General features: G+C 44.0%; 1 protein-coding gene across 3 annotated transcripts in view; it reads left to right on the top strand.

The window, feature by feature from the left end:
- Positions 1 to 20,361, top strand: part of lrrc1 (leucine rich repeat containing 1) — a 218,589-nt gene that overhangs the window by 60,778 nt on the left and 137,450 nt on the right. For all 3 annotated transcript variants that reach the window (XM_069885981.1, XM_069885979.1, XM_069885980.1), the window contains exons 3-4: positions 4,200 to 4,278; positions 17,881 to 17,970. In XM_069885981.1, the coding sequence (XP_069742082.1) occupies positions 4,200 to 4,278; positions 17,881 to 17,970 (169 nt within the window). The remainder of the gene's footprint in view (positions 1 to 4,199; positions 4,279 to 17,880; positions 17,971 to 20,361) is intronic.

Here is a 20,361-nt window from a genome sequence, read left to right as displayed (position 1 = left end):
CAATGGCAGCTGTGGAGTTTTAGCTCCGTTAATTAAATCAAAGTTTAAAAGAATACTGTACCTCAAGATATCAATGCCCATTTAGTGAAAATCTAATATGATCTGATTTAAAAAAAGTAAATAGAATTTCTGGTTTGTCCTCCGTGTGACTCTCACACCCTGAGCATATGGTCCTCTGAGTGGCCCTGGCAAAGTGCCAGTCATCAAATCGTAGAAAAATAAGCGATTCAGCCCATTGAGCCTGCTCCACCAGGGGGAGCACAGTTAGCATAGCGGTTAGCACAATGCTGGTTCGAATCTGGCGCTGTCTGTAAGGAATTTGTACGTTCTTCCCCGCGTCTGCATGGATTTTCCCCGGGGGCTCCGGTTTCCTCCCATCATTCAAAATGTACTTGGGGGGGGGGGTGGTTATAGGCCAGTTGAGTGTAATTGGGTGGCACAGGTTCGTGGGCCGGAATAGACATTACCGTGCTGTATGTCTAAATTTTAAAAAAATTAAATATGTCATGGCTATTCCGTGTGACCCCATTGTTTGTGACCATTTGAAATTGACAATAAAAACTGGTCTTGTCAGTAATATCAACATCTGATTTTTAAAAATATGCAAATAAAAAGAGATTTTAACTTAAAAACAGTGCTGGAGAAACTCAGCAAAGATTAAGATAACTAGCCAATGTTTGGGCTTGAGACTTTGGTGTTTTACCGGTGACTTTATCTAGCTTTTGCTGTAGAAAGAATTTGAAAGTTTTCTATTGCTGGGGAATTAATATTTCTCATTGTTGTGGATACAGACAGGTGATGAGGTATTGGTATGGGGGACATTGGCTAAGTTAACTGAGAGATTATCTCCATCAAGTTCGTTATCAACAGACTGCACGTGCACAACTCTACGAGACAGCACTTCTCTGGACTATGGTGCACACACAATACACAACACATACAAATCAAAATGCTCTCAAACCAGCAGGCTTAGGAAGACTTTTTTCCCCCGAGGCTGCGACCCTGCTGAATCTTAAATCACAGTGCTGTGTTTTACTGCACTCACATTGTACTGTCAGTACTTTTATAATTATTTGCTTGCTGAATGCACGTAATTATTTGTAATATAGCTCTATTTTTATAAATTCTGGTTGGATGCTAACTGTATTTCATTGGCTTTGTATTGTACTTGGCCATAAAGTTAAATTTAATACAATGTAATATATACACGAAGATATAATTTGAAATAAATATAAATATTTTGGAATAATTTACTCAGATATAGGGTTTTTTTTAAATTTTAATTTAATTTAGAAATGCAGCAATGGACCCTTGTGGCCCACGAGGCCATGCTGCCCAAATTCTGTTTATCAATCTCTCAATCTGTGGGAAGAAGCTATTTTCTAGCCTGGGCAGTCTGGATCTTGATGCTCCTGTATCTGCTTCCTGATGGTAGTTGGTCAAAGATATGTGCCGGATGGAAAGGATCCTCAATAATACAATTTAAGCAATGCTCCTTGTAAATGTTATTGAAAGAGGAAAGGGAGACCCCAGTGATCTTCTCAGCCATTTTGATGATCCTTTGTATTGGCTTCCACTCCGATGCTTTGCAGCTACCGTACCACACAATGATGTCGCCAGGCAGGACACTCTCAACTGTGCTCCTGCACAATGTGGTCAAGATGAGGACCGGTCGCCTTGGCCTCCTCAATCTCCTTGGGAAGTGTAGCTGCTGCTGTGCCTTACTGACAAATGAGAAGGTGTGTGGGTCCAGGATGGGGTGTCCTATCCTTTCAATTCAAATCATTATGCATGCTTTTTACTGCCTTGAATGAAATAGTTCCTGAGACAAATGCTTTGAGATGTATTCCTGCACATTTGACCTGTAGAACATAACCATGAATAACTTTAAGCAGCATTTGACCCTCCTGCTGCTTTAACCAGTTTTCATTGTCATCCTGTCTGCCACCTCTAACATCCTGCACAGTGTATGTCAGTAGAATGGGATGAATCAGAGCCCAAACAAATGCTGCATCACCAAAGGACAGGCTAATGTCTAATGGGAAATGTCAGTCTGATACGGAGCAGGAATACCGTCTATTATTATCTTCGTAGCTTGAGACGTCTTGTAACTTGGTTCCAGCTACCTTGGCTGAGACCAAGATTCATTTATTGTCATGTACACAAAATACTCAGAAAGTTTCCCTCTATTTCCTCCATGAAGGCACGCAAAGATTTGACTTCACTAGTCCAGCACCACTCTCGAAACAAGAAAGAGAAGCCAAATGAGAGTCCCTTCAGAGACACTGAATGTCCATGGTCCCACCAAGTCTTCCGATGCCTCCTACACCCCCATAACCCCCATAGCCGCAGCATGGCCACCTGTCTGGTCCAGTGGTGAACCTGAGCTCCAGGCGTCCGAGTCACCTTCCCTGGCCCTCGATTCCCCTGATGTCAGCGCTCTTCAGGTGCCCCAGTTCATCCTTGGCACCCTCACAGATCCTTGTCCTGATCCCAGATTCCCACGAGCTAGCCTCCGGCAGGCCGTGTCCTGGTGTGAGTCCTTCGGTCTCTGAGCCCCTCACTGGTCAGCTTCTGTGGTCTTCCACCCTGTAGGTCCCCTCTTCGGCTTCTCCTCCTTGGGGGGGGAGGGTAGTGGAAGGGTAGTGTTCTCCCCCTCCGGTGCCGTGTTGCTTCCTTTACTTGTGTGACAGCTAGGATTGAACATGGATAGAAAATAGAAGGGGAGGGAAATGAAGGATATGTTCATCACATTTCTTTCACCAATGTGACGAATTGTGTGGTGCTGCCTAGTTAAACGATCCTTAATTTTTGTGCTGCTTGATGGGGAATCCCAGTCTGTGAGAGCCATAGCATCTTAAGAGGAATAGTTACCTTGGGAGATTTACTCCATTTTGCAGCTCATGTGGCCATTAATGGGCAACGTCACCTCCACCAGTTGTTAAATGTTTTTTCCAGAATGTTGCCTAGGTTGGAGAGTATGTTTTATGAAGCTTTTCTCTTTGGGGGAAGGAAGGATGAGAGGTGATTTTCTAGAGGTATATAAGATTACAAAGGTTTTGATAGGGTGAACAGCCAGCAATTTGTCCTGTGGCAACAGTAGCAGATACCAGAGGAGTTAAATAGGCAAGTCTGCAGACACTGTGAGTGTCTCCACACATCATGCAGTGTCTATTAGTAGTAAGGAGATAAAACCAACGTTTCACGGGGCAAAGGGATTGATGGAGCGTTCAGGCTTGAAATGTAGGTTACATCCCTTTATGTCCTATATACACACTGTGTGATGTGCTCGCCGCCTGCGGTGGGCTGGCCACATTATCCGTATGGAGAACGGCCGATTGCCCAAAGATGTCCTCTATGTTGGGCTTCTAGATGCTCCCCGCCCTGTTGGCCACCCACGTCTTTGCTACAAAGATGTAATCAAGCACGATCTCGTCATTCCATGTCAACCATACTGACTGGGAGGACCCCACATAAAACCGGACTGCATAGTATTCCACGATCTGCAGTGGAACATCACAATGTGCCAACAACTGCCAAAAGTTCTGTGAGGGCAGAAGAGCTACAAAGCACCATGTTCATCTTTGCTTGCGAAGGGATGGGCCATGATGATGATGTGCTGAGTTTCTCCAGCACTTTTGGGTATTGCAAATACCAGAGGACATCCGTGGAAGGGTAAGTGGAGGAAAGTTGAGGGGAGACATCAGAGGTGGGCTTTTTTTTTTTGTTACTCAGAGTAGTGGATGCCATGGTGGTGGAGGAGGCTGGTACAATAGGGACATTGAAAAGACTCTTGGATATGCACAAGGGTGCAAGAAAAAAAAATTGAGTGTTACGGTGTGAAGAAGGTAAGGATTGGATTGTTGTGGAGCCGGTTTCTATGGGCCTTCAAAACATTGTGGACTGAAGGACTTGGCCTGTGCTGTAATGTGCTATGTTCGATGCCATGCTTTTGGTGGAGAAGACGTGTCTCAAAACTGCATTGGGTAATATGTTTTAGAAGCTATGAACTGAACCCTCCCATCATTTTGCCATTGGCTTGAAGGAATAACCAGACTCTTTGACCCATTGAGACTCTTCCCATCTGCCTGCATTAAGACCATATCCATCCTATTTGGAGTCTGCTTGCATGCCCCTTCAGAGTGTTCTTTACTCTGTTAGCAGAAATGTTTAATTTAATCTCTTTTCTTTCTTTGCAGATATTATGGAAATTCCAGAAAGTATCTCATTTTGCAAATCATTACAAGTGGCAGATTTTAGCGGCAATCCCTTGACCAGGTAAAAAGAACTGTTGCAGAGTAAATCATTATTAAAAGGTCATTATGAGTTGAGGCTCAACTGCTTTCCAATAAACTATTCAGATCCACTAATGATTAGGTGCAATGTTATTGTCGGAGGTGAATGACTTCTACCTGAGAAATAACAGCATTTTGGTTGTTTACAATTTGTGCAAATTGTTTAAAATGGCTGAATTGCTCAGTGGTGACCTTTATCTTTTCATCAGAAATAGTGGCCTGATATTTTCCCAATTCTGTATTTAGACAGTTGGTTGAAGAAGACTAGTTATGGAAGGTAGTATGGAGTCCAAAAGAAATGTATCAAAGTGGCTCTCATGCATCTTAAATTGCCTGGGAATGTGCTGTGCAAAGTATGCTGCAAACCTGATTGGTATAGGAACTTGGAATATTGTGTTCAGTTCTGGTTGCCACGTTGGAAGAAGGATGTGGAAGCTTTGGAGAAGGTGCAGAGGAGATTTACCAGGATGTTACCTGGATTGGAGAATGTGTCTTTTGAGGCAAGGTTAGCAGAGCTATGGGTTTTTCCCTCTGTGTGAAGAAGGATGAGAGGGGACTTAATAGAGGTCTACAAGATTATGAGAGGGTGGACGCCAGCGCCTTTATCCTGGGGCAGCCGGCATATACTAGAGGACATCTGTATAAGGTGAGGGGAGAACGTTTAGAGGGGACGTCAAGGGCAAGTTTGTTTTTATCAACACAGAGTGGTGCTGCCGGGAATGCAGTGCCAGGGGTGGTGGTGGAGGTTGGTACAACAGGGACATTTCAAAGGCTCACAGACGGGCACATGGATGCAAGAAAAATAGAGGGTTATCGGTATGAGGTAGGGAAGGTTTAAATTGTGCAGGAAGTTTATACAATATCGTGGGCTGAAAGGCCTGTACTGTGCAGTTATGTTCAATGTGTACTGGACATAAATGACAAATTGATAAGTAAAATAAGTTTATGGATTTTTTTTCTGAAAAGCAAAGGTAAGCAATGGGTTCCCTTAGCATTTTGTATAATTATTCAGCACATCTATCCTTTGTCTTTCACAACCTGCTCCCAATCTGTTAGACAGTTGTTTCCATTATATGCCAAAATCTTCTACTGATTCAGATCAGATTCAATTTTTTTCCCTGTGGAAATATAATCTGTAATGCATTTTTCTGAAAAATTGCAGCTGAGTATCTATTCCATCTTATCAACTAATATGCTCCAGAGTCGTAAATCTATTGAGCATTTACTACCCTTTTCACAACTTTCCTCTCTGGGGTTTAGTTTGCCATCAAATCATCTGCTTGCTTTGTGACATTTAATGTAAGATGTGCTCATTTAATACTTCACTGCCTCAAAATAAAGTTTTCCCTTTGGATTTTTGAGGCCCAGCTGTTTTCTCACTTTTGACTCGATTGGTTTCTTTTGACATGAATGGTCTGTTTTGTGTCATGGTCAGAACAATTTAATTCCCAAGCAAACCTTTCACTAATTTCCAATTGCAACTTGATCCATATCTTCTAAGTCCAAAATAAAAGCTGAATGATGGTCGTGTTCAGTGGATTGGAAGTGGACAAGGACGTGTTGGCATTTCAGGTTGGTAGCTTTTGAGTGGCTGTCGTGCCTTTCCCGTGGACGGGAGTTGTCCCATTTACCGCCCCTTCCATTCATGAATGGATCCAATGACCCTGCCATTCTCACCTTTGACCGGCACCAGCATAAACCCAATGGTGATCAACAAACCTGCAGATGCTGGAAATTTGAAACAAATCAGCATCACTCGAAAAAGAAACCTGATCATCAGTACTGCAAAGAGAAACGAGTAAGATTTGGGTGGGGGGGGCCGTGGGTAGAACAAAGGGAACCTCTCTGATAGGGGCAGGCTGGATGGCTTAATGTCACAGTTAAGATTGGATTCTCCTTCTTTGCCCGTATTAATAATTTAAAATGTGGGACAGACCCAGCGGCCCAGACTGTGCAGAAATGCATTGAGACAAAATGACAGGTGAGGGGGGAATGGGCAGCTTCCATACAGAAAGGAATGAGTTAACTATGTGGGAGAATCCGATGTTGATTCCTACATGCTGCAATGTCCAGACAGAAGGTGTGGTTTTGTTCCTCAAGCTTTTGTTGGATGTTGTTTGGTCATCCGGTATCACCTTATCAGAGATATTCCCTTTGCTCAACCAGTATCCTTCCCAAGTGTATGGGGCCATTAATGAACTACAGAACGCACAACCTGATGATCTGCTCATCGCAGCTGGGGATTTCAACCATGCGAACCATGCTTCAAATATTCCGGTAGTAATACTGTGAAGAGAAGGGTGAGTGCGCTAGACCTTGTGTACACGAACATCCCCGATGCGTATTGGGTGGCGCCTCGCCCCTTCCTTGGCTACTCAGACCCCATCTCTTTAATGCTAATCTTAGCATACAGACGCTGCAGACCAGCCACGAAGCAGGTAAAGACCTTGCCAGCAGGAGCCATATCTGCCCTTCAGGGCTGCTTCAAGAGCACTGACTGGCACATGCTTAAGGAGGCAGTAACGGACGGGGTTCACATCAAGTTAGAGGAGTACACTGCATCAGTGATCAGCTATATTAGCAAGTGCACCGATGACATCACCGTGCCCAAGACCATTCCTACTCACCTCAATCAGAAGGCTTGGATGGCTGCAGAGGTGTAGGTGCTGTTGAAGAACCGCGACTCGGCCTTCAGAGTGGAGGACAAAGCAGTCTTGGCCAATGCAAGAGCCAAGCTGTCCAGGGCCATCAGGGAGGAAGAGGACATATGCCCGGAGGATCCAGAACAGGGTGACACACAGCGCATGTTGGAGACCATCTGTGGCATCACCAACCACAAAGCCCCACCAGTCACCTGTGCCAGTGATGCCTCCCTCCAGGTCACTTTGAATGACTTCTATGCGCGCTTCGAGGCAAAAAATGATGTGGAAGCAAGGAAGTTCACACCTCCTCCATACAAGCAGGTACTACATCTCACGAAGGCTGAAGTGAGAAGGATGCTGCTCAAGGTCAACACTCATAAGGCTCAAAGGATGTGCAGATCAACTAGCTGACATCCTCACAGACATATTCAACATCTCCCTGAGCAGCGCCATCATACCAACGTGCTTCAAGATGGCCGCTATCATCCCTCTGCCAAAGAAGACCTTAGCACGCTGCCTCAATGACTACCGTCCTGTCGTACTAACGTCCACCATCTTGAAGAGCTTCAAGAGGCTAGTCATGGAGCACATCAAGACTCAGCTGCCCCCCTCATTGGACCCCCTGCAGTTTGTGTATCATCCCAACCAATCAAAAGACGATGCCATTGCCACCACGCTCCACATAGCCCTCACCCACCTGGAAAATAAAAACGTGTACATTTGAATGCCGTTCAAACTCTTCATCTCAGCATTCAACACAGTCATTCTGCAGCACCTGATTAGGATGTTTAACCAGTTGGGCCTAAACACCTTCCTATATAACTGGATCCTTGACTCCTGACTGGAAGACCTCAGTCAGTCCGGATCAGAAACAGCATGTCCAACACCATTACACTGAGCATCAGCAAGAACAATGAGTCAGCGTACAGAAAGGAGATGAAATTGCTAACAGACTGGTGCAGAGACAACAACCTACACCTGAATGTCAACAAGACAAAGGAGATGATGGTTGACTTCAGGAGAGCCCAGGGGGCCACTCTTTATTGACCATTGATGGCTCCACCATCAAGGTTGTCAAGAGCACCAAATTCCTCTCCTGGTCCCCCAATACCAGATCCATTGCCAAGAAGGCCCAACAACACCTATACTTCTTGCAGAGGTTGAGGAAAGTTCAGTTTCCAGCCTCTACCCTCACTACATTCTACAGGGGATGCATTGAGAGCATCCTATGTAACTGCATCACTGCTGTTTGGGAATTGCACCGTCCCAGACTGCTGAGGGGATTACTGGGGTCTCTCTCCCTGGCATGATAGACATTTATAATGGCTGCTGTTTGCGGAAAGCCATAAACATCGTGAAGGACTCCACACCCCCCTCCCGCAATCTATTCTCCCTCCTGCCATCTGGGAAGAGATACTGAAGCGTTTGGGCCCCTCACGACCAGATAACACAACAGTTTTCTCCCCCGAGCCATGATCCTTCTGAACTCCAGGGACACAGGGCTAGCAATGTGTAACATGATATTCATAAAAATATTTCTGATGTAATTTAGCCATATAAATAACCAGCTCCATGGTCCGGAGAAACGCTATCTTTTTTTTACTGTACACTGCAATGGTTATGGTATGAACGACAAATCAACATGACTTGACTTGAACTAAAACTAACTTGTTGCTGCCTTACCTTTTTGATAATTGGGACTCCCTTCCTTCTATTGACAAAGTGAGATTGTTGTTTAAATAGGGCTTACAGAATTATAGATGACCCCTTCCATCCAGCACATATTATCTTCGATTGGCTATCATCTGGAAGGCAGTACAATCAAGTTTATTGTCATCTGATTGTACAAGTACAACCTGACGAAACAGCGTTCTCTGGTCCTCAATGCAAAACACGCAGACACCCAACCAGACATAACACACATACAGACAAACGATACATATGAAGGACAAATACTTCATGCATACAAATAAATAGCTAAATATTGTTTTGTACATATTAGAGTCTCGGGTGGTTAGTGTGAGCAGTTCCTTTGGTCGTTCAGCATCCTCACTGCCCATGGGAAGAAGCTGTTCCTCAGCCTGGTGGTGCTGGTTCTGATCCTTTGATATCTCTTCCCCGACGGGAGCAGCTGAAAGATGTGTGCAGAGTGGAAGGGGTCCTCAATGGTTTTGCGCACCCTCTTCAGACAACGATCCCGGTGGATCATGACGATTGGGTGGGGGATGGGGCTGGGGAGAGACTCCATTGATCTTCTCTGCCACTCTTATGGTCCTGGAGCATCCAGAAGCATCAAAGTCAGGGCTGCCAGGCTGGAAAATAGCTTCTTCCTGCAGGCTGTGGGATTGATGAACAGTATCCTGTAACCAAAATCATTCCAACGTATTTATATTTATTTTAAATTCTATCTTTATGTACATTTGTGACTATTATATGTTGTGCATTGAAGGTTTGGAGAATCTCTGTATTGTTGGGTTGTGTATGTGGAGTCAGTGATATTGATTGTTCCCAACATTTTCCATGGCTCCTTGAATTATTTGAAATTAGCTTTAAGCATTTTTTAAAATCTTTTAGCTTTACCATGTCTCCTTGCTTCAAATCAAATGATGTTCTGACACACGATCTCCTCCTGTAATAAACTCATTCTTGTCCCAGGACAGCTTCTGCCATCCATTGAGAAAAGTTCTTGTGAACCATTCTTTTATTTTCTTTTTAAACTGCATTTCCACATGTTGGTTCAATCCCCTTCACATCCATATTTGGAACCTTTCAAAAGAAACCTTTTCATCATGTACTCGTGCCATTTAGTATAGAGTTGCAACGTTAAACTTGACCATTTAAGGGACACAGCAACAGCCCCTTCTGGCTCATAAGACGGTGCCATCAAATGCACCCATGTGACCAATGAACCTACTAGCCCCCATACAACTGTGGAATGTGGGAGGAAACCAGTGCACCCAGAGGAAACGCATAGACAAGGGGAGAACGTGCAAACTCCTGACAGACAACGGCAGACAGATAAGGCTGCAAGAGTGCTGTGCTAATTGCTGTGACAGCCCTGCCATCTTGCATTTCCTTTTCTTACTTAATTATACAAAATGCTACCATCATTCTCTGTAAAGTCACGATCTGCAGACTTCTTAAAATAAAAAGTTATATCGTGCTATGACATCATGCACTTTAATGTTCCATGAAGCAGTCAGGTCCAGAATTCCCTTCAAGCTGAATTTTAATGTCAAAGCAAATAAACCGTCAATGTAGTAAATCAAAAACAAAATCTGATAAAAGGGCAGCAATGGTTGGTGTAGTGTTTAATGCAAAACTATTAGAGCGCCAGCGACCCGGGTTCGAATTTGGTGCTGTGCAAGGAAAACGTTCCCGAATTTTTGACAACCAGATTAAAAAGGAGAAATATGATTTCGGTTGGAACTTGACAGAGCAGCTGGTGCATCAAAACATTTTGCGTAAATGTGAGGAAAATCAATGGATTAGTGTCAATCTGTACCTGGTGGTTAAAACAGGTGGAAGGGCCTTTCTCCACACTGCCTTTCTCCATGATTCTACAGCTAAAGAAATGATTTCCAATGACACTGGACACAAGGCTGCTTAAGGAGTAATGGATTCTTGTTGCACTTCAACAAGTATTTGAACATTTAGCTGAATATGTTAGGGCAGAAATCTGGACTGTTTGTTGCACAAACTCATTGATCTCGACTTTGCCTATCTTTGCCAAGGGTAACTCTCTGACAACACACTTAGTCATTGCTGCTGCATTCCATTGTCCTACCAGTTAAGTGTCTTGGAGCAGTTCGTTTTGTCTGCTGTCCTTTAAGTAGGCAACTTGCTTCTGCCTGGGACATTGTTCCATAGTAGGTGGGCCACGAATGGTGATTCCTGATTATTGTCAGTACCACTGTGAACACTTCCTTCCATATCCCACCAACCTCCTTCACTGTCGTCAGGTTTGCAACATTGCACACAGAAATCTACAGGACGGTACTGTCCTTCGACCCAGAGCGTTGTTTTGTTTTGATCAAATAACTGCCTAGGATTTCCCCACTGCACAACCTGCCATTTTTCTCAGCCCCGTGTACCTATCCAATAACCTCAAAGGATCTTATTTTACCTGCCTGCCATCATTACCGTTGCAAACAGCACATTCCACACACCTACCACTCTGTGTGAAGAACTTACCTATCACATTTCCCCCCCACCCCCCCCCCCCATACTTACTCCCAAGCAGTTAAAACTATGCCCCTGATGTTAGCCATTTCAGCCCTGGGAAAAAGCATCTGGCCATCCACATGACCTGTGCCCTCCCTCCCCATCATCTTGTACATCCCTATCAGGTCACTCCTCATCCTCCATCACTCCAAGGAGAAAAAAACAACTTCAATTGACCATCGAATTTGGTTTACCAAAGGAAAGTTCAGTTTCCAGTACACCAATTTTAATTTTTTTTTCTAAATTTAGACACGCAGCATGGTGACAGGCCCTTCCAGCCCAGGACACTATACCGTCCAAATACCCCCGTATGTTTTGAAGCATGGGAGGAAACTAGAGCACCTGACATTAAACCCACACTGACACGGGGAGTATATATAACCTCCTTACACAGCACCAAATTCGAACCCGGGTCGCTGGCGCTCTAATAGTTTTGCATTAAACACTACGCTAACCATTGCTGCCCTTTTATCAGATTTTGTTTTTGATTTACTATATTGACGGTTTATTTGCTTTGACATTAAAATTCAGCTTGAAGGGAATTCTGGACCTGACTGCTTCATGGAACATTAAAGTGCATGATGTCATAGCACGATATAACTTTTTATTTTAAGAAGTCTGCAGATCGTGACTTTACAGAGAATGATGGTGGCATTTTGTATAATTAAAATACTTTATTGTAACACTGAGAATGACTTGCTGAGCTTGAACATCCAAGTAGCTTGACCTTGGGTAGATGCCCTAAATACTTGAACCTGATGCAATGTTAAGTTGATGATTAACTCCACAGTAATAATCACACGCTTCATACTCATGAACTCCTGTCCAGTCATCAGGTGATTAAGAGTTAGTAGGATATTTTGGCTCCAGGAAACGGGCGTAAATTTCAGTTGCTTATACCAATTGCACTCGGATGTAAAACTAAACTTCACTTACTCCTTATTTCATCTGTCCCAATTAGATCCCAAACTCCCAATTATTAAAAAAATGACCATCAATTTCTGTTGACCTTCCATTTCCATTCCCTTATGGGGAATAAAGTCCAGGTTTCTGTTTCTTTGTTTTAAGGCACATCCTAACTGCACTCGTAGATTCAATTTCATCATCTTACTGTATATGTACAACCAGACGAAACAATGTTTCTCCATACCAAGGTGCACACACAAGATTAGATTAGATACTATCTACTGTCGTGTAATAAAACAGAAAAGCAGACAGATATGTGTTTCAGATAGACTTTGCATGATCTGAAGAATGTCCGACATCTCGGCATTCACATACGAACGACCAAAACTCCAGATCTCCGTTTCTTTACGCAAGTTCAGACAGCATAGCGGAAGTGCAGTAAGTAAAGAGGCGGGGATTGCAACTCCACTGCAGCGATGTCCTACTCATTAGACCGTTGTTCACGGAATGCCTGCGGTTCACTTTAGACTGCAGGTGTTCTGAAAAGTTGATAAGGGTCTTGGAGGACAAATGTCAGAACGGGAATGGCACCCTTATTCCTGTTCCAAGGTTTTTACACAGCATGCGTTCTGGGGAAATGGGAATAATTTCCTGGAATGCAGATGAAGGACAAATACTTCATGCATACAAATAAATAGCTAAATATTGTTTTGTACATATTAGAATCTCGGAGGGTTAGTGTGAGCAGTTCCTTAGGTCGTTCAGCATCCTCACTGCCCATGGGAAGAAGCTGTTCCTCAGCCTGGTGGTGCTGGTTCTGATCCTTTGATATCTCTTCCCCGACGGGAGCAGCTGAAAGATGTGTGCAGAGTGGAAGGGGTCCTCAATGGTTTTGCGCACCCTCTTCAGACAACGATCCCGTTGTCAAGGGATCTGAAAAAAAAACAGATGAGGGATTCATTATTAGCATTGCCCAGAATGTACAGTTAGAGAAAGAGAACCTCCCAGAGTCACTGAGTGGCCCTGGATTCACCTCTCTGCAGCTGCACAAGACTCCTGTTCAGTTCAAACCATTAGCAACCCAAGCCCAGATCCAAACCTCATACACCATGTGGAAGCCTTCAGCGCCTTGGGCTCTTTGGGAGTCCTCCATGTCCTCAGCGTCCTCTGGGATCCCGGTTCCGACACCTGGTTCTCATGAGCCAGTTTCCAGCAGCCCACAGCCAGGTGTGAGTCCTATCACCTCAAGTCGCCAGCACCCCGAAGTCTTGTGTGGGTTCCTCGGCTGCACGTCGGCCGCAGTCTGTGCATGCCCCTCAGCCTCGGAGCCTCTCGCTGGCCCACCGCTGTGCTCACCGTCCTTGAGGTTGTTTCATCTGCTTCTCTTTCTCAAATATGGGTTGTTCCGCCCGTCATTTGGTGCCCTGTGTCAGTCCACTGCTCCCCCAGGGTCTGCAACCCCTTGAGGCTGCAACCAAACACAGGCACAGCCATCTTGGGTTCAAACCCCACAGCCGAAGAATTTTAAATAAAACACTGTCAGCTCATTTAAGCCTGTACCATGCCGTCAGCGGTAGGACCAGGTGGTAGGACCAGGTGGTAGGACCACGGGCAGGAGCGCTGCTTCTCTGCTCCCCAACGCTTTCTGGGCCTGCACCAGCGCAGCTGTTACAGCAGCTCTGGCAGTTCCGACATTTAAAAAAAAAAATACCTAATCACATATCGGAGGATATCATTTGCTCCACCTACCCAGACACTAATTTAAACAACTTATTTTCTCCCCATCTCCTCCCTCTTCTTAACCTCTAAGCCTCAGAATTGCAAACCCGGTGGGAATCTCTCCCTTCCCTGCCAGCTCTCTCCCTTTGTTATTTTCTAAGGTGTAGAACAGTTCAGCACAAGAGCAGGCTCTTTGGCTACAATGTTGGTGACTTCCTGCTGCCAAATGAAAGGAACCCCATCTGCCTGTATGTGGTCCATATTTCCTCCATTCTCTGCATATTCAGGTACCTATCGAAATGCTGCTTAATTGGCATTATAGAATGCTTACACCACCACCTCTCCTCCCCCGCCACAGCCCCTCCGCCAGTGAGCTCCAGCCACCGACCATTCTCCTCCATGCAAATCTCTTCCCCCCTCCCCCCCCCAAGATATTTAACGCTTCCGCGCTGGGAACACTATTCTAACCACTTGCCCTATCTGTGCCTCTCGTAATTTTGTAAACCTCTATTAGGTCTTTCTTCCACATCTGACACTTCAGAGAAAACATTCCAAAAACTCTCCTTCAAGCTAATAGTCTCCAAGCCGACCTTTGGAATGGCAGGAAACTACCACAAATGACTCTGATTTACCTGTGATGTTGAAGTGCAGGCAAAGCAGTTTGATTGATGATTAATCTCATAATTTTGTTTTTACCATGAAATTTAAAAAATTCAAAATGGCACTGGAGTGTGGTGACCTTTTGCGTGTTGCCTGGATAGAACGCAGAACTAAGCTTTACACCATATATCATTATACTTAATGAAGAATGCAGCCATCACAGCGATGAAGCTCGTCTGCACCCTTTCCAAAACATCCAAATCCTTCCTGCAATAAGGTGATCACAACTACACACCATACTCCAAATGCAGCCTAACCCAGAGTTTGAGACAGCTCCAAAATGACTGTGACTTTTACACTCAAAGCCCTGACTGATGAAGACAAGCACCCTTCAGGCCTTCTTTACCATCCTATCCACATGTTGCCACTGTCAGGGAGCTATGGACTGAACCCCACAATCCCTCTGCACATCAATGCTCCCAAGAGTCTTGCCATGAAGAGGTGAGGAGGCAGGAAATCCAAGGGGGCTTGCTTTCTGGATACAGCACTGGTTTGCCCAGAGAAGGCAGAGTGTGGTTATAGATGGTTTGTACTCTGCATGGAGTTGGTATCCAGAGGTGTTCCACAGGGATCTGTTCTGCACCCCACCCCCCCACCCCCGGCTTTGAGATTTTTATAAATGATCTGGATGGGGAAATGAAGGGGTGGGTTAGTAAGTTCACAGATAACACAAAAGTGGGTGGTGTTGTGGAGGTTTGCCAGAGGTTACAAAGGGACATTGATAGGATGCAGAGCTGGGCTGAGAAATGGAAGATGGAGTTCAATCAAGAAGAGTGTGAAGTGGCTCATTTCAGTCAGTCAAATTTGAAGGCAGAATGGGAGGACTCTGAACAGTGTGGATGAACTGAGAGATTTTAGGATTCGTGTCCCTTGGACACACAAAGTTGGTGCATGTTGATTGTGTTGTTATGAAGGCATATGGCCTTCATTAACTGTGTGATTGAGTTCAAGACCAATGAAGTAATGTTTTAGCTATACAAGACCTTGGTTAGACCCCACTTGGAATATTGTGTTCAGTTCTGTTCACTTTATTACCATAAAGTTGTGCATTCTATAGAGAGAGGGCTGAGAAGATTTACCAGGATTTTGTCTGGATTGGAGGACAGGTCTTATGTGGGTAAGATGAGTGAACTTGGTCTTGTCTCCTTGGAGCGATGGAGGATGAGGGGGTAATCCGACAGTGGTGAATAAGATGCTGTGAGGCATTGATTGTGTGGATGGCCAAAGGCTAAAAGACACAGTTTTAAGGTGTTTGGGAGTAAGTACGGGGCATACAAGAGGTAAGTTTTTCACAGAGTGATGGAGGCAGGTAAAATGGGATCTTTTAAGAGACTATCAGATATGTACGTAGAACTGAGAAAAATGGAGGATTATGAAGAAAGGAAATTCTAGGCAATTTTTATTAGGTTGGCACAACACTGTCAGATCTACTGTGCTGTAGATTTCTATGTTCTATTTACTGTGCACGTTCCTCTTGCATTTGACCTCCCAAATTACAAACCACTTTAAACTATTTCTCCACTCACATTTCCAACATCAATATCCAGCGGTACTCCTTGACAACTTTCTACTCTATCCACAACTCCAACAGGATCTTTTTATGTGCTGTCCACTAACTTGCTAACTGGCCCATCTACACTGCCACATTTTGGGCAACTTGTTCTCTGCGATATCCAGCCCCGTTCCTTGGCTACCTTGAAGATTTAGCAACAGTAGTTGCAATCAATAACATCATGCTTTCTCGATGTTGTTGAAATGGGCAACTTGTGGACAGTAAAAGCCAGGTGAACCATTTATTTTCCATTTTAAGAGAGGACTGATCAGTATTTAACGTATTATGGAATGTATTTAATTTCACAAAATATTAATTCTTCCAATAACTTGATCTTAATGCTTTGCATTCAATGAGTTGATGGATAGAACACTGTTACCTATTTAGGACGCTATATACATTAGGTAAAACAATATTTTCTGGAGCATTATCCTGTTAATTTTATCTTTTTTAAACATGTCTGATCTGTAATTGTTTTTTGGATGATGGTTTCTGGATGTTTTTGGTGACTTTGATCTAACCTAGTTCCATGCATTTATTAATGTACCTCAATTTGTAGTCAAAAGCCCCTTTCAAGTGGTCCTGGGAATTAACGGCCAAAGTGTTTAGTGCAAAAGCAGAATCTTCTCAATGCCAGCATGAGATTATGTCATCTGACACCGGGGGATTGACGGCCTCAACCCCTAGTACAATCCCCGGTGTCTGCAGACACCAGCTTTGCAGTCAGGCTAGTGTAGAACGAGCAATTGCATTGTGGGATTGAAATGACCCAAGTTTTTGCGTGAGTGCAGGAACGCGAAGGAAAAAAAATAATAAAATGAAGGTATAAACTTTGCTATGGGAAAGTTGCAGTGGGAGAGAGAGGAAATAGCAATGGAGGACAATTTTTAAAGTGTGGGGAAGTTGGCAGTGCTCTAGAGCACAATTTATAAAGACCGTGGGGAGAAAAGCAATGGTGGACCTGACTTCCCAGAATGGTGTGCGTCAGAGAAACCCCTCCATGAGTACTCTGAGCATGCAGCCATACATACAGCCCTTTCTCTGCCGCACAGCATTCTGTGAGGGCAGGTCTGCCATTGTTTTTTCCCCCATGGTATTTCTATATTGTGCGCTATAGTGCTACCAACTTTCCCACTCTGTTTAAAAATTGTCCACTATTTGCTATTTATTGCTCGCACTTTCCCATGGTCCCTTTGTAAAGGTTTATGTGGTTGGCACCACAACAACAGGAGCTGAAAGGCTCATACTGCGCTGTATTAAAGCTTAATTATGTTATAAATAGGCATGATTAATGTCCAATATAAGATCATAATACATTGATCAGGATTTAGGACAGGTCCACCATCGCTAGATGGGTCATGACGTCACTGGTAGAAAGTAGAACAGTCCTAACCCCAGGGATGGCTCCTTGCAAGTGTGAATGCGTGCAGTGTCCCAGTTAGGAGTGGTCAAGTGCGAACAACAAAAACAGCCGGGCACTGAACGGCCAATGTAGTGGGATGCAAGTGTAAACGGGGTTATAGTGTACTGCGGCAAGTTAGGGGCACTTAGTTCAGGGTGCAGTGAACCACTTCAATACTTTTGTTTCCCCCTCACCACTCTTGGGGTGAACAGCATCGGGAGCTGATAAGCAGCTGAAGGGGTTACATCAGTGAGAGCAAGTCATCAATAGTAACAAGTCAGTGTTGCCAATGTGACAGTTTTGTTTGCAGGATTGGAAACTGACCCTGTTGCCAGATATTGAAGAGGCAAAGAAAGATTTTCTTGACAGGAAGCGTTTCCAGTCATCTGTGGAGGAGATGTATATTTGCCTATGATCTTACAGCCATCACTAACTGATGTAGATTGTGAATGATTATTTCTCCTAATACTCTGTTTGCAGGCTACCCAAAAGCTTTCCCGAGTTGAGGAATTTGACATGTCTCTCCCTGAATGACATCTCCCTGCAGGCACTTCCGGAGAACATTGGAAAGTAAGTCTAACTGGATTTCACTGAACTTGGATAAAAATTAAATAGAAATTGTAAGATATTTCTGTTTCACCAACCATACAAAAGACTGAAACTGCATCCACTGGTCATGAGTGGGTTTTCTTGGTGAAGAAACAGGATGAAAATGATCAGCGGATGTGTTTGAGCTTGTGACCAGATAGCTTCCAGCTGTGTTCATTAAAGAGAAGTGTCCTTTTAGCGTTGTGTCCGAATATTGGTGGATAGAATAATCGGAAGGTATAGAATTAGTTTAAGAAGAGATGTTTAAAAGGTTGGTGGTAATGGTGGCAGAACAAGTTCAAAGTGTTTAAAGAGTGACAATCTTGGATGGGTGTTCACAGACAACAGTGAACTTTATTTATGTACAACACAAATGGGCAAAAGGAGACATAGTAATGCTCTGATACATTAACAAAATGTATCTATGTTATTTCAGCTGTACAAACAAACAATATCTGGCACCCATTCCCTGACAAGCAGGCATGGCACACCAATTAACAAGGTCTTACATCTATCTACAACTTATAATGGGCGAGACACAATGAGATGCATGCCACAAATAGACCCCACCCTTCACCAGCACGTACGTAGCTTACAATTAGTTCTCGAGCATCAACTGCAGCTTGCAACCGGGAGTAGAGCTTAAAAATTGTTCCAAAGGGAAGAGAGAGCGAGTTGGCCTATTGCTGGGTTTTTATCCTGGCGCTGTCCAGGTCGGCCCATGTGACTTTAGGTGAAGAGGAGGGCCAATTGGAGATGTCTTTACTTGTGGGTGGGTTGGGTCTGACATTGATTGACAGAGGGAAATGACTTTTGACCTGCTTCCTGTCTGAGGGGTCAGTTCACCCTCCCTTTTGCAAGATGGTGGAAGCTGGCCTTTGTCTTGACCAGCTTCCTGAATGACCTGTTGGATAATCCTCCGTGTTACAAGTGGTAACAAAGTAAGTGGTCTAATATAATCTGAAAACTTTCTGCACTCCGTGTGAATGTAAGGGTGGGCATGATGAAGGATTTGGTCACAATTTGTTATTTATTACTGAGGGTGAGGATTGGAGGTGGCAAGTAACTGAGTCTGCTTTTAAGAAAGGTGAGGCAGAATGCCCTTGGGAATTGCTCTTTGGAATTGCTCGATGCAAAGCATCAGAAGGCAATGCAGAGGACCGTCAAAATGGCTGAGAATATCACTAGGGCCTCCCTTTCCTCAGTTGATGGCGTTCGCCAGGAGCATTGTTTAAATCGGGCTCAAAGAATTATAGCGGACTCTTTCTATCCAGCACACAGTATCTTTGACCCTCGACCATCATGAAAGAGGTACAGGATTGCCAGGCTGGGAGATAGATTCTTCCCGCAGGCTGGGAGGTTAATGAACAGTAGCCAATAACAGAGTAAATGATCCCAACATTATTATATATATTTATTTTAAATGATATATTTGTGAAAACATGTAATTATCATGTACTGTGTATGTGTCGGCACAGTAGAAATGCTGTTTCATCTGGTTGTACATGTACTGTTAGATGATAATAAACGAGACGGTGGTGGAGGCAGTGACTCTCACAGTTTTTTTTTGGAAGTCATTTTTCTACAAAGCACTTGAATCACCAAGGCACGTACTGGTCAATGGGATTGGTGTAACTGGGTACTTGCTGTGGACACAATGGATCACAGGACCTGTTTCTATGTTATACTGTGGGCGACATGGCTTTATTTCTCCCAGTATTAAATTTTGACTGGAATAAAAGTGCTCCGTTAACTGAGGGAAAGGGTCGATGACACATTATGGAATTTCTCACGGCCGATTACCACGTAGCTGTTTTCAAAATAGAATCTCGTGGATTCAGTGGGTTGGAGGTAGCCGCAGTACCATGGTGACCCCCTAAGAAAGCAGAGCAGGGTGGTGAGCAATTATTTCAGATGGAGGAGGGATAGCCAGTCATATTTCTTGGGACAACAGTTCTTCCCTGCTGTAAATCCAGCCATTGGATTTGTGCACTGGAGGATTAATTTGGTGAGAAATTTCATCAGGATGCTTGTGAACATGTAATGAAGGGGAGTGTGAGTTGACCTTTATTGGTGGGAAATGGTAAATGTTTGAAGGTTTACAGGAGTAGGGTTTAAATATGTAGATCATTATATGTCACAAGACATAGAATATTATAGTATGGGACCTTCAGACCACGATGTTGGGCTGACATACGTAAACCTACTCACCAATCTAAACCTTCCCTACCTTGCACTCGTAACCCTTTATTTTTCTTGCATCCATGTGCTTATCTTAGAGTCTTTTATTTGTCCCTATTGTAACAGCCTCCACCACCATCCTTGGCAACGCATTGCAGGCACCTACAACTCTTTGTGTGTAAGAAGAAACTT

Source organism: Narcine bancroftii, chromosome 6 (assembly GCF_036971445.1).
Source record: "Narcine bancroftii isolate sNarBan1 chromosome 6, sNarBan1.hap1, whole genome shotgun sequence".
In the NCBI taxonomy this organism is placed as follows: Eukaryota; Metazoa; Chordata; class Chondrichthyes; order Torpediniformes; family Narcinidae; genus Narcine; species Narcine bancroftii.
This window is presented reverse-complemented; position numbering and strand designations above follow the sequence as displayed.